The sequence below is a fragment of the Saccopteryx leptura genome, chromosome 6, assembly GCF_036850995.1.
Source record: "Saccopteryx leptura isolate mSacLep1 chromosome 6, mSacLep1_pri_phased_curated, whole genome shotgun sequence".
Lineage (NCBI taxonomy): Eukaryota > Metazoa > Chordata > Mammalia > Chiroptera > Emballonuridae > Saccopteryx > Saccopteryx leptura.
This window is the reverse complement of record NC_089508.1, coordinates 157,346,578-157,361,759: the sequence shown is the minus strand read 5'-3', so window position 1 is coordinate 157,361,759 and position 15,182 is coordinate 157,346,578. Positions and strand designations below refer to the sequence as shown.

The 15,182-nt window shown below is 50.6% G+C and overlaps 1 protein-coding gene across 1 annotated transcript; it reads left to right on the top strand.

Annotated features, from left to right (window-relative positions):
• Positions 1 to 3,220: 3,220 nt before the first annotated feature.
• On the top strand, positions 3,221 to 5,562 carry TIFAB (TIFA inhibitor). Its single transcript, XM_066343691.1, is given in 3 exon segments — positions 3,221 to 3,356; positions 4,939 to 5,063; positions 5,066 to 5,562. Coding segments are annotated over 2 exon segments (612 nt in total). The 5' UTR covers positions 3,221 to 3,356; positions 4,939 to 4,948.
• The last annotated feature ends 9,620 nt before the right edge of the window (positions 5,563 to 15,182 follow it).

The window sequence follows — 15,182 nt, the reverse complement described above, 5'->3', positions numbered from 1 at the left end:
GCACTGGCTGACTTTCACCTTCTTTAACTTCCACCTCCCAGAGCTGAACACTGGGTTTAGGGATGCTGCCATCTGGTGGCCACAGGCCATCAGAATGTAGGGAAAAGGGTAGCACACTGGCTTGGTAGATTAGAAGCCAAGCCCTCTCTCTGCTTAGTGTACTGCCAGCAGCCAGCTGTAACACGTATTTGGAGAAGGCGAGGAGGATAGATTCCAGAGAGCACCACCCGTCAGACGCAATAGCTTCATGGTTAAACCCAAGAGTCCCCCCAGACCTGGGTCCAAGTCCTGGTTCTGACACTTTCCAGACATGTGACCTGGGGCTAATCAGCTAATCACTGTGAGTCTCAGCTTCCTCATCTGTAAAGTGGGTAGCCTGACCCTCCTGTGTTCAGGCCCCATTCTCCAACAATAACCTGGAGATTCTTTCTAGAGCACCCTTTTGATTTCGTTATTGTTAAGAAGGGAATTGCTATTGAACTCACACAAACTATGTATTCAACTCCAAAATTACGTTTGTTTTAAGCAAAACTGGAGCCTTCTGAAAACTTGGGGTTTATGCAGGCTATGAGACTACTCTGCCAGGCCCTCTGCGCGGGTGCCTCTTCACTCTGTTCTACTGTTAAGGGTCTGCCAAGAGCGGATCTCATTTAGCCCTCAAGCAACAAGTTACCCCCATTTTACAGAGCAGAAATTAGGTTCAGAGAGGCTGAGTAACTTGTTGAGGTCACGTAGTTGCTAGAAGAAGGAGCCAAATCTCTCTGACCCCAGAGTCCTCGCCTGCCCACCACTGTAGAAAACCCCAGAAGCTGTTGTTCTGTCCCTGGGTTCTCCAGTGAGCACATGACAGGGGCCATCTGTTTGCTGATGTCTGCACCCCAGGGTCCTGCCACCAACTGGAGGAGGCCATCCTAGCCCAGCAGAGTGGATCCAGCACCGCCACGCCCCCTGCTTTTGCCCCACTTCCTTCTGGCCTTTGGAAGATGCAGCCTGGGCAGGCCTTCCTTCTGCCAGATGAACTGCCTGTCAGTTTCAGTTCTCTCTCTCACTGGGAACTGCTCTAAACCGAGTTACACAGGGGTCATGAGCACATCTCTTCTGCCCACTCACTATCTCATTCCAGGGCTGGGAGTGCAGATGTAGACCTCCTCTCACTGCTGCAGGGGGCAGTGGGGAGGAGGTTCCCATCCCCAAGGGAGGCAACTAAGGCCCAGACAGGGACAGGACTCCACTGAGGCCACACACGCAAAGGGAGCAAAGCCCCTTCCAGGCTTCTGCTTGTGGCCCGCTGCCCTTCGCTTCTGGTGGGCAGGAACACCTGAGTGTCATTGAGACTGGCAGGTAGTAAGGAGGAGGCCCCTTCCTATGGTCCGGAGACACTCACCTGGCCTGGCAGTCTGGGCCAGGGAGACACGTGGGCAGAGAGGAAAGGCTGTGGAATATGGCCAGCCACCTTCCACTCAGCAGGCTCAGCCCCATCTGCATTCACAGCCCTTGAGGCCCCTCAAAGTGGCCATATGGGCTTTTGTTTATCCATCCATCCATCAAGGAGGTACAGCTGTCTGTACTGAGAGTGGGTATGGTGCTGGCAAGAGCCCTGGGCAAATCAGCAGGCCTGAAATTCTGCTAGTGGAGCCAGTGCCTAGAAGTAGAATCCCATGGATGAGGCAGAGACCAAGGTCACGCTTCTATAAGCCAAGGAAGGCTAAACATTGCCAGCAGACTAATAGAAGCAGGGTGGGAGGCCTGGGACAGACTGTCTTTCAAACTCCCACCCCCAAAGGAATCAACTACCAGACAATAAATTTCTGCTGTTTAAGCCACCCAATTTGTGGTGCTTTGTTATGGCAGCCCTAGGAAACTGATATATCCACCAATACTTCTGTACAGACGTATTCACTATTCTGACCTCTATTGCCACAGACTAGTCCTGCCTGCTCTTGTGTTTCATAGAAATGGAATCATATCATCTGTATCATTTGTGCCTGGTTACTTTCATTTTGCATATGGTTTTGAGCTTCAGCTACATTGTCTATGCATCATCAGTTCATTCTCTTTGTATTGCTGTGTAGTGTTTTATCGTACATGTTACACAATTTGTTCACTCATTTTCCTGTTAATGGAAATTTGTGTTGTTTCCAGGTTTGGGGTAATGCTTGGTTTGCTCCAGGGGCAGATACAGTTCCTATCTTTGGGGGAGCTGGTTCCCTGGGGGATCCTTGGTGGTGTCACACTGGCCGGGGAGCTGTTTTCAGAGTTCTCTGTTTTTCCTTCTTAGTTACTAAGCAACCAACTAGAGTTTAAATGCTCAGAATAGTGGAAGCAGGCTAGGAGCTCTGAATAGTTCCCAGAGTGGCTTAAATTCAGTTGTCCTCTGGTGTATGGCCTAATGAGACCTCTGGGACCACAAAGGTCACCCATGAGGGGTGAGTAAGCAGTGACTCTGGGGGAAGTAAGGCAAAGTGGGGAGGCACCTGCTGGTTGACAGAGGTGGCCTGGCCTGGACCACTCACCTGTATACCCTCCAAGGAGGTGCTCTTCCCCCACCCACCTGGCAGCAGAAAAGAACATGGCTGGTGCTCTGGACACAGCTCTCAGGGTCCTGGGGATGGCCCATAGAGACTGGCCAACCGGAAACCAGGAGGGAGCCCGTCTATCAGGGGGGTCTCTCTTAGCAGGGGTCCCAGGCTAAATTTCTCAACCTTTCAGCTGTGGGATTGCACTTTTACAATAAGAAATCACACTTTCATTTTCTTTTCTAGAAGGAAAAAGCAAGGAAGGAACAAACCTGATGAGTATTCTGACACATCATGTCCCTGAACCGCAGCCATATTGCCATTCTCAGCAGTACTCCCTACCAGGACCCACTTCCTCCTGAGAGATCCTAGCAAAAGAGCCAGTGCCAGAGGTGCCCTTGGAGGTAAGGTAGGTGGAAGGTAGAAGGATTTGAACTCACAGTGAGGGGAGGGGGCCAGGTGGGGTTAGGAGAGGCCCGGCTCGCTTCTTGCCAGGTGCACACCCAACAGTGGCTACCTCTCCTCTTGTTCCAGGGCAGTGTCGGCAGGGCTGGGTTTCTGCTTCCCAAAGAACAGCTAGAGTCCTGGAGACATGAGTCACAGCTGCTCTGGCGAGGATTTCTGAAAGCTCTGGAGTGCTCAGAGAACAAGGGCATACAAGCAGTGGTGAACCCTTGTTTCTGAGGGATTCTCTTCGGGTCCCTGGGCCATGGTATTGGTTCCTTCCTATGAGTGAACTCTGAGTTTCTGCTCAACCCAGCTGTCCTGGACCCAGCTTATAGCACATGCCTCGGGAAGAGGCTTTCTGCAGGTTGGAGCCAGAGGGGGATGTGGACGGAGGTATGTATGTGTGTATGTGGTTAGGGAGAAGGGGGGTCCTGAGGGATCCAACCCCCACCATCAGACTGGAAGATTCTCACCATTAGCAGGAGGGGCACAGTTAGGGGCTCAGAGGGACATTGAGCCTTTACCACATGTGACAGGTTTTCTGTCCCATAGCCTTTAAGAACTAGAGTCCAAGTTGGGGTCTATCTAAACTTGATTTCATGTGTGTGAGCTTCTTATTTAGTCATCTGGCTGGCCAATGTGCCCTGGACACTTGCTGTAGCCAGGCCCTCGCTGCACTGGGCAATGGGACACAGGCAGCATGGCCTCTCAGACCACACACCCTGCCCTTGAAAGGCCTCCGAGACACAGGAGGACAGGAGCTGAGGGAGGACAGGACAAGGACTCATAGATCCAAGTACCCCAGGTTGGGGGCTCTTCTTGCTGTGGGGGTCAGAGGGCAGAAAGAGGGAAAGAGCTTCCTAGAAGAGGTCATGTTTGAATGAGGCCTTTGAAGAAGAGCCATACCTGGACACATTCTCGACAGAGAGAATTGTGCAAGCAAAAGCCTGGGGCCAGGAAAATATGTAAGTAGTTGTTCAAATCCACCCAGCCTGTTGAAGGGTGGTTTCTGTTGAAGGTGGGGACAGGTCCCAGGCCACATGCAGAGGATAGCTATGGTAGAGAGTTTGTGTTCCTCAAATTCATGCAGGAACAAAGCTGATCACTGTAAGTAGCCTTCCCACATGTGCCAATGAGATTCTAAAGCACAAATTACTAGAGATGGAGGAGTTGCTGGGACAGTGTGTGTGTCTCACACTGTGGCAGATATTGCCAGTGGCCCTCTGTGGAGCCCTGGTCAGTTCTTGAGCAGGAAACCTTCCTCGTCAGGATCTGTCTTCTGCCCCAAACAATGAGGATGGGATACTCATGGCGTTCAGACTCAGAAGTACTTAGCTTTCCATGGGAAGGTGCTAGCTGTTTTTAGCCCTCCTTTGGGTCCCCAGGCAGCCTTTCTGATTTCTCAGGAGTAGTCAGGGGTCCCCTCCTCTGCCCCCGCCCCATGTGCCTGATGCCAGAAGCTATTGTCTCTCCCACCAGCTGGGTGCTTGGGAGAGCGAGGGCTTTTCTCTTACATCTGCTTAACCCCATCTGCTTAAACCCAGTAGCTGCTTAGAGGGGGGCTCAGCAAGGGTTTGTCATGGGACTGCCAGATATGAGAAAGGTGTGTCCTATCTGTCTGTCCTTCCCTTTCCATGAAACATGCCAAACTGTCCTCACATACAATAGGGCACCAGACCTTACCTGGCATGTTGGGACGCATTATACTTTGCATAGACAAGGTCAGGCATACCTATATTACAGAAAAGAAAAGGACAACTCAGAGGGCAGGTGGCATGCCCCACTCACAAAGCCTGGGGAAATGAAGCTGGGGCTAGCACACATGGACCTTGGCTGTATCCTGGCTTGTCCGGAATAGTGGCATCCACATCGGTGCTTGGCTCTGTTTGGCTGGAGGTGGTCCGGGGTCCCTGAGGTGGGCAAGTGTGTCTATGCTCAGGGAGTCAGCGGTGTGTCTGTGTTCTATCCTTCCCAGGCTCCTGTCCATGGAAGGACCTTTCATAGTCCTGCGGGTGAGCCTGCACCACCCCACCCAGGGCCCTGCCATCTTTGCCACTGTCCCACTGAGGCTGCAGCAGAACACCAGCCCACTGCTGATAGGGCAGGGCAGGACGCCCATCTCAAGCTGCATCTCTCCCGCCTGTCCTGCCAACACCTGTCCCTGGAGCCCTACAGGGAGAAGAGCAGCGCTCTGCTGGCCTTCAACCTCAAGGTCCTGAGTCACAGGAGCTATGTGTGGGTCAACAGGCTGACTCTGAGGTTCCTGGAACAGGTCCCCCTGAGCACCATCCACAGAGTTGCCTTCTGTGGCATCCAGATGGTAGTCTGTATAGAAGGAGGCACCTCCCTGGAGCGCTTTGTCTGCTGTTTCCATGTCATTCCCTCATCCTTGATTTATAGACTCCAAGCTGAGGAGACTGATGAATGGGAAGACATCCCCGAGGAGCCACCTGCCCGAGGTTCAGAGCTGCTAGCTCCGGGTCACCTGGACTCTCTCCATGGCCCTTCCCAGACTGGGGACAGCTCACCCCAGCCAAGCACTGGAGAAGGAATAGAAATCCAGCTCCAGAAGGAGCCCGCAGACAGCGCGCTCTGCTAACCCTGTCACCGCCACCTAGCTGAAACAGGACTTGAAATACTCGAGCTTCATCATGCGATGTTGATAAGCGAGGCCTGCCTGGCTAATAATGAACCCATTCTGCAAACATAAACTGCTTGGGGTGGGGGGAGCTCCCTCCCCGGTTCCAGCTCTGCAAGGCAACGGGAACTTCATATACTTTTAGAGGCCCTGAGGGGCTCTGGGAGCTCCTCTCAGCGTTTCACCCACATTTCACAGTCTTGTCTGACTAGGAGTTACTTTATGTTGCTAATTTTGTGTGCCGCTTAAGAGCTGAGTTTGAGGTTGCAGCAGGAATGCACAGACACATGTAACAATTACGTTTGTGGTAGCTGGGGGTTACCTTTGGCTTTCAAATACCCACAGGCACTCAGGGCTTAGGGAAGCCTGTGTTTAATAAACTGCAAGTATTTCATTAAGTTGGCATAGCCAATAGGATTCCCTGATCCCACATGGGTTGCGTGCGTGCCACGCTGTCATGCAGAGGCAAGGGTGAGAACCACAGAAGAGGTGTAAGAGGAAATTGGAAAGTTGGGGGCTCACACCTCGGGTAAGGGTGCAAGCAGAGCTCAGGGCTTCCTGGGCATGCGAAGCTGGGGGCTGAGCCTGCCAGAAAATCCATTGCCACTGTCATCCTCCTCATCCTCACGCTCCCCCACTCCCAGTCAGTTCTGGATCAAAGTCTTAGCTGACCACAGGGCACAGGTCTTCAGGAAAAGGTGGCTTCCCAGAGCACTGGGCTCTTTCAGGATTAATTCTATGAGAGGGTGGGGTAGGAGGTTGTGTTAGAATTCAGCCCGGCCTTTATTTCACTCAGGATGGGGTGGTCTTTTCAAATAAGGGTGCAACAGGGTACCAGGCAGGCCACAAGTATAACAGTTTTCTCAGAGAACAGAGGAGCAGAGCAGAGTTGTCTGTAAACAAGACATTGCATCGTGTTGAGCCCCGTGTCAAAGGGGATATGAGAGGCACAAACTAGCATCTTGAGGACATGACGGTAGATGCATTAGACAGTGGCATTGTCGCCATGACCTAGAGCAAGGAAGGCCAGGGCTGAACATGAGCAGTCCCAAATGGGACATTGGCATGCTGTGTCTGTTTCCCGTGAGACCTCAAGCTCCATGCAGACAGGACTACAGATCATTCACTGGTGTGTTCACGGTGGCCATTACAGAGCTGGGCAGAGGATGGACAGACAGAGAGGCGGAGGTGGCCAGGGAAGCACACCTTGGCTGTCCTGAGGCATGAGCAGGTTTTCCAGAACAGCTGAGGGTACGGTAGAGCAAGAAGCAGGCCAGACAGCTGGGGCAATAAGGCTGCTAAGCCATGAGCGGACAGTAGGTAGAGGCAAATGCCCTGGGCCTTCGTGGGGGCAGCCAGGCGCTCAGGTACGGTCTGAACAAGGCCAGCTTCTTCCTCATTCTTGAGCCTCTGCAGCCCAAACTCAACCAGAACTATGGGAGTTTGGAATTCTGTGTTGTGACTGCTGAGGAAGGTTGGCAGGTTTGACAGTGCCCCATGTCACCAAGAAACAGCTCTCAGCCAGCACTCTCTGTCCCAAATAGAAGCACAGAGGGGGCAGGCACCTCCTGGAGACAGTGGGAGAGGCTGCAAGCAGAAGCGGTCAGGATGGCTGGATTGAGCCTTGGCCTGCAGCTCACCAAGTCTCCACAGGATCTGCTCTGACCCTCTCCCCACGACTCACCTCCACACCAGTGCCACGCAGGCCAGCCCGTGCAGATCTTCCTTCCCCAAGCACACACCAGGAACGTCCTCCTTATACTAATAACCCTCCCACACAGGCCAGACTGTCTCTTTAAGAGATTCCCTGTGGTTGTAGGAAGCTAAGATATTGCCTTGCTGAAGGCATCTGCATTTTCATAAAAAGGATTGGGGAGGGTAATGCTGGCCCTAAAGGAATAAATTTCCTCAAAGAGTGGCACCAATGATTTCATACAAGGCAGACATTTCCCTTCCCCTCAATTAGACAGTCCCTTCATACATGTATAAAGCAAGACATAATTCAGCAGCTGGCTTCAGGTCTCACTGCAACTAAGTCATATAGCTGAGACAGAAACTGAGAACTAAGTCTTCCACAACAACCTGCTGGGCAGCCAGGCTGCAGTCAGCAAAGAGATGTGCAGAAGCAAGTAAGCCTCAGGCAAGGTGAATGATTCATCACCGTGTGCACGAACTCCTCCAGCCCCACCCTAGGCTGCAGGCTGGGAGCCGATCTTCCACTGGATCTGCTGTGTATGCTCGGTCCTCAGGCTCTCTGCTCTGTGTCTTCCCCCTTCAATTCCATTCCATGGCACGTAGTGCTGCTGATGTTGCCATCCAGCTAGCTGGTTCCCAACGTATCACACAGAACCATTCGGACCCTCCAGCTTCTCTTCCCTGAGGCAGCTCTACCTGCATTCCTGTGCTCCAGTCACTTACCACCATGCCAGGTCTCCTTAGCCCGTTGCCAGGCTTTGGGGCAAAGCATAAACAAACCCAGCTCCTCCACCTTCGAGTAGAACTGCCGCAGTTAATGAACTCTGTTCCCACGCAGGGCTGTGATCCCTCTTACCTTGAACATGAACTTGCAGGCGAATTAAAGTGAAATAAAACCTACCATTTGAGTTTCATTCTCAGCTGATTGGAAACATGCATTACCTCCCCATGACCGGGCTGTGAGAAGGGAAGTTATTATCTTTCCTCAGAGTTTGTAAACTCTTTATGGCTGAGGCAGCTTTAATCCTGCTGGGGAAAAATGATCTGGGAATAAATTGCTCTCATCTACCTTTGTTTTCCAATCACATGCTCCAGTGGGAACAAAACATCCTAAGTGAGGGGATGTGGGAAGCCAGGTGATCCCAGACAGGAGAGTTTAATTATTTTCTTCTTTAGGCACGTGAGTGGAAAGGGCTTTCCTGTGCCATTTGGCATGGAGGCTCATGCCACAGAAATGCACTCCTGCACGATGCCAGCACTCCTGAGCTGTTACTCTTCACTGCCTTTTTCCCCAGGGGAACAGGGTCTCCATTTCCCCACAACACCCACTTCTTTGTGGGGAGGAACCTATGCCCAGCTCCTGGCATTTGGAAAGACCAGGAAGGAGTCTGAGAAAGGGCAGATCTGAATCAAAATCAAATCACAGTCCAGGAAGGAGGAAGAGGCTGCGGAGTTTGTGTTTCTGGAGATTCTTTCTTTCTTTCTTTCTTTCTTTCTTTCTTTCTTTCTTTCTTTCTTTCTTTCTTTCTTTCTTTCTTTCTTTCTTTCTTTCTTTCTTTCTTTCTTCCTCTGTTCTTTCTGTTCCCTACCACAGAGTTTATGTAGAGCAGATTAAAGCAAAGCCACCAGGCCACCCTTTCTAACTGCAGGGAGGAGCCCCATTGAGAGGTCTGCTGGCTTTCCTTTAAAGACAAAGATCAGGGTCGGATGGGGAACCTTCAGAAGAAAGCAGGGACTGGGGCCTTTGGAGTTAGAGCTCAGTCGGGCTGGCAGTCCTGGGGTTTCCATAATTGCTTCTCTGAGTGTGACAGCATTCTTCCACTCACCTGCAGTTTGCTGGGCTAAGAAAATGGACCCTATTACATCACCTTGCTTGGGGGATATGGTAGGGAGTGTTATGAGTCGGGATCCAGTCAAGAAAACAAAAGCCACTCTAAGTATTTCAAAATTTTAACTTAGGGAGTTGGGGAGAAGCCACAGAGGCAATGCAAGTCAAAGATTAGCCAGAGCAGGAAGTTGCTGCCACTGTCTATACCAGTGGTCGACAAGCCGCAGCTCACGAGCCACATGCAGCTCTTTGGCCCCTTGAGTGTGGTTCTTCCACAAAATACCACATGCAGGCGCCAAGGCCAGCTTAGGAGTACCCTGATTAAGTTAATAACAATGTACCTACCTATATAGTTTAAGTTTAAAAAATTTGGCTCTCAAAAGAAATTTCAATCATTGTACTGTTGATATTTGGTTCTGTTGACAAATGAGTTTGCCAAGCACTGGCCTATACCCACCCCTGGGGCTGCAGGGGCAACTGAGAGAGGTGGTATCCCTTGGAGGCAGAGGCCGTCCAGGGGGAGCTGGGGTCAAAGAAGAGATACAGCTGCTGCCAGAGACTTTCTGAGGTGCTGAGAGCAAGGGCAAAACGCCCTGGCTTCTCCCCTTTTCCATGCCCCCATGACTCCTATTGGCTGATGCCAGCCAGAAGGTAGCTAATGAGAAGCCTAGGCAATGCAGCCTGCAGGTGGATTCCCCCATGGTTCAGAACTGAGGAAGGAGGGGAGAGTGATGGATCTGAGTGCAGACAGTCAAAGCCAACACAGGGAACATGCCTACTTCAGTGCCCTTCAGCCCCCACCTGGGACACTGAGGCAGCCACCAAAAATGGAGAGGAGGCACAGTGTAGAGGACTCTGCATCCTCGGGGCCCCCTGAAGGCAATAGGCCTACACAGGTCCGTCCTCCACCCAGGGCACCCGACCTATGTGATTTTTGGTGACTGCAGGAAAGGGAAGAGCAGAGCACAAAGGGCAAGGCCATACAGTGAAGTCCAGAGAGCTGTGTGTGGCCTGGCCCGGCCCACACAGTCCCACTGATTGGACATCTGCTTTGAAAGCCCGTCCCTGCCCATCACAGGCGGGGCACAGAGCAGGGTCTACATCCCTTCCGCCTTCCACTTACTGACTCGGAAATGGTCTTCATCTCCCGAGCCCCTTCTCCTTGTGTATTAAATGGGGACATTACTAGTACCTACCTCACCTCCGTGAAGACTGAAACACACCTCGGATGAAGGAACTTTGTGCACGTGCCTTGGAAGTGTTCGGTAAATGACAACCATTCACGGGAACTGCCACCCATCTCCAAATATTCCTCCCTTCAGGACGCTTCTCTGACTTTTTCCAGAAAGAAGCTGCACTTTCTGAGCTCCGAGCCAGTGTTGGGACACTGAGAAGAGATTCCAGGCAGTGATCCATGGGACAGAAGGTGTTCTCCAGCTGGGAACCTGCGTACTTGCCGTGTGTGCTCTGTGCCCTGCTGGAACTCCTGCCAGCAGAGCCCCTGCAAGGAAGGAACTGTCCTGGATATGTTTGGACATATCCACCTTGGACTTGGGTGCAGCAGCCACCTGGCACCCAGTAGGTCCTCAGTAAGGGTTTGTTGACTGAATCACAAGAGACAGCTGAGAGAAAGGATTTGGGTGGGGTGATAGCAGAACTTTAAGAATGATGCTTTGGGAAGAAGCTCAAACTATAACAAAGCTCCTGGTTAAAAAGTTAATAAAATGAGCCCTGGACAATTAGCTCAATCAGTTAGCTCAGTCCGGTCCAGAAAGAACAAGGTTGCATGTTCAATCTCCCTTCAGGCATGCACAGAAGCAACCAAAAAATGCATGACTGAGTGGAACAACAACTGCTTCCCTTCCCCCTCCTCCCGCTCGCTCTCCATTCCTCTTTCTGTCTCTCTAAAAATCAATAAAAATTAAGCCCTGGCTGGATAGCTCAGTTGGTTGGAGCATTGTCCCGGAGTGCAGAGGTTGCCAGTTTGATTCTCTGGTCAGGTGACATACAGGCATGGATCCATGTTCCTGTTTCCTCTCTCTCTCTCTTGCTCTCTCTCTCTCTCAAAAAAAAAAAAAAAAAAGATAAAATGCACTTTAACCAAATAATTGCTCAGGGTGAGAAGAGGCAGAGTGAGTTTTACTCAGTGAATAGACTTACTATTTGCACAGGACCCTGAGCCCAGGAGCCAAGGACAAATCCCAGCAGGGCCATGCAAGGCTCACACCTCTGATTCCTCTGCCATCTGCCAATGGATTTTCCTGTTTCCAGATGAGTCTGTCTCCATGATGCAATGTGACCACCCAGCCCTTCACCACTCAGAAACACACACAGAGGGACCACTGGAAGCAGGCGAGCTGGATACTTGTCATTGGAGGTTTTCAGAACCAGCATGGGGCCTCATTATTGAGGAACACATGGTCCCCTGTGGACACTCCATAGAGGCCAAGCAGGGAAGCTAATAACTAGGGGGCTCTAGCTTTTAGTTTTACGTTCCTCTTCCCCTGGTCCTGTGGTTGCTGTGCAGGTTTCAAGTTGAAACATCAGGGAAGCCTCATGTGGTCTGACTTCTCCTTCCCCATCCCATGCCAACACACACACACGCACACACGCGCACACACACACACTCCTGCCTCAAGGCTCTGTCAAGCGCCACAGGTAAAGTGTTGGTTAGAAAACCACAGGGTAATTATGAACTGTGGGCTTTGCTCCTCAGTTACAGAAAGAAAATAGCCCCACTTGAGATTCTCAGCACGCCTTACAAACCAGAGAGAATGTTTTGGCTCAGCTCAGGGGAGAAATAGAAGCCAAGGAGAGATCTCATTAGAGGAATGGTGGGGGGCATTTGGAGGAGGCCAGAGTGTTCTGGATAAAGAAATCCCATGCACCCTGGAAACAAGATCCTGGGAATGCTGGAACAATTCTGACTGCAGTGTTTACCAATTTCCTATTGCAGTGGTGTAAATTCTCCCACCATGGTCAATTTCGAGGTCCCAAGATGATGTCACTGAACTTGGAGTTGAAAAGAGATACCCAGTGAGCATACCATTACATAGCATTTCCATAGCAATTGCATACAGACGTGTATGCAAATATGGAAATGACCTCCAACAGCACAGATAAGGTAAAATAGAGTAAAACAATTAAGGAGCTGTGAGTTTTGATTATTTAACTTTGTACTTTATATAATTTAACTGTAAGTTTATACAATTTAATTTTTAATAATGGCTAGTTTAGTAATCAGTTCTTAGGAGACAGTGTGAGACAGTTCCAGCACCCCACTCTATGGAGAAAGTTGCAGCCCCTTGTGCAAAATAACCAATGTGGAAATGCAGGTGGTACCTACACAGAAGCCCTGGAGAGGTCAGACTAACCATTCCGAAAAACTTGTATCATATTATGGTATTTAGAAGTGAACATGTCTATATTTGTAACATTAGGTATTCAAAATAACCTTATGAGGATATGAAGCCATTCCTTACTACAGATGAGGGAAGCAAGGCTCAGAGGGGAAGCGTGCCCAGAGTCGATCAGCTGGTAAGTGGGGGCCCAGCATTTGATTTCTGCTAGACATTTGCTCTTCTCATCACCCTCTCCCTCTGTGCACACCTGGTGAGGGGCAGCCTACTTTCTCTGGCTAAACTTGGGTTGCAGAGCCCCACTGTCAATGCCTATCTAGAGATGTTACCAGATAACGGTTCACAATTGGAGTGCTTGTGCTCGGGCCCTGGAATCACTCCTCTGGCTTAAAAAACATGCAACATGCAAACACAACCACCTTTTTCCTGGGGGCTCGCTCTTGAGCCCGGGCAGTAACAGATAACCTGACATTTAGAGGACATCTTCTTCCTCATAAGGAAAGAAAGCACAGCTCTCTGGCCCCCCTTCCCCATCTCTTTACCATCTTGGACACAGGAGGTGGGAGTCTCTGGTAAACTGGGAGCAGACAGGCTTTCAGCTCAGTCTCTGAACCGTAGCCACGCCCCAAGGCCTCCTGGACACTGAGAGCAGAGCAGTGCCTGGTTGACCACCCAGGCTGTGTGTGAGCATTACCCAGAAGCCCCTTGGGGAGCCCCAAGCAGGCCACCTCCCACCAGCCTGGAGAAACTGGCATTGGATTCCAGACAGGAGCATGACCCTGCCCAAAGCTTGGATCCCAGACCCCAAACTCACATGTGGCTAGACACCAGTCCCTAGGAAATCCTCCTGAGCAAAGTAAGCCCCTCTGCTACCTCCTAGCATCACCCAGCGTGGCAACTACCCCTCTCACTTGTGGGCAGGAGACACCCCTTTGCCCAAGCCTCATCCCCTCAATCCTGTGTCATTTCAAATTTTCTGGCATATTGGTTTGGTATGCTTGGCTCTTTTAAACAACACGCTTTATGACCTTTTACGGTGTAATTTTGTTTCTGTCCTGCCATTCTATTTGAATTAAATATCAAACAGATGTGAGTCTTTTTTTTTTTTTTTTTTTTTTTTGCTCTTTTTAAAGAAAAAGTTTAATATTAGGGAGCGTGCCCTCCTATATGATCAGGAAAGCCATTCGGAGAAATAAGCCCCTTCAAATTAAAAAATAATTCACATTGTTAACGTTAAGATGCTTTCAAGTGATACATTTCGAAGTGCTAAGAAAAGGTGTTTCCAAAAAATAAATAAATAAATAAATAAATAAATAGAAAGAAAAGGTGTTTCCAGCAAGCCATAAAGCAGCCAGGAGAAAAGAGGAAAAGATATATGACTCTAGGTCAATGGGGAAATTGGAGCTCAGAGATGGGGCACCCCCACCTGGAGAAGAAGCTCTAAGCTTGGAGATGAGGTACACAGATGATGGTGGGGAAACCATCTTCCCCCAAAGCCTGGGGGCTGCTCTCTGCAGCCTGTGTGGTCACAGTGGGAGGAGAAGCAGAAGGAGCTCTTTTCAAGAGCCAGCCTGACCTGGGTACTCTTCCCACCCTCCCGTATTTATACCAGCCTGGCACATCTCCCCTGATCAGCAGGCCCAGGGATGATCTTGTATGCATGGACATGCTGAATGGCTTAACCCCTTTGTTCCTGCTGAAGGCTCTTGGATCTTGGATGCCTTTCGAGGGTCTTGGATGCCTCTGGAAATGCAGAGAAAACTATGGCACAGGAACACATAAGGAACATACATAAACTTGCATACAGCCGCAGAGGTGCATGGTCCCCTGATTTGGATCTTCTCCCTCCCCCCCCCCCCACAAGATATTCATAGCACAGAGCATTTCATCACCCAGAACTCAGCCCACAGGACAGACGCCTTTCTCTCATAGGGAACAAGAACCCACGTTTCTAAGCACCCACACACCCAGCACTGTGCTGGGTCTTTGCGTGGGCTGGAGGAGCTGGCCTGCCTCCAAACCTCTCTGGCTTCTTGGCAATACGCATGCCTGGAGCCCAGCGTTATTGGACCTGCCACCATTCATGGCTAGGAGCCAGGGCTTCTCCAGTGCTGGCTCAGGCTAAAGTGCTTCCATGTGGTCCTTTGACTCACTGCACCTAAAAGGCAGCTCTCCAACTACAACCGGCTGACTACAAATGACATTTCCATGTGGCAGAGAAAGGGGCCAGAATGCCTCTGATTCCAGCTGGTTCTGGACATTCTGGACCCTGAGACAAGGCTCTGCACACCCAAGCTTTGCCTCTAGGGATGATGTGCAAATTCCCAGAGACCCTGCTCCACAAGGAGCATGAGGCCCAGCTGATGAGAAAGAGAATCTATACTTCCTAGAATTCTGCAGACAAAAGAGAAGGTTGTGTGGAGGGATTTAGAGCAAAGAAAAGCCTAGACTTTGGATTCAGCTGAAGTCTGGATCCTGACTCTACCACCTACTAGCTCAGTGACCTTGGGCAAGAGACCAACCTCTTCCAGCCTGTTTCTTCCATCTGTAAAGAGGGATATCACCTGTGTTGCAGGGTGTTCGGGAGGATGAAATGGGAAGATGCATGTGAGGTGCTTAGCACAGCTGACCTACAGCAAGGGCTCAATGTCTGGAAAATATCTTTCTTTGTCCTTCCTCCAGGATGGCAAGCCCCCTAT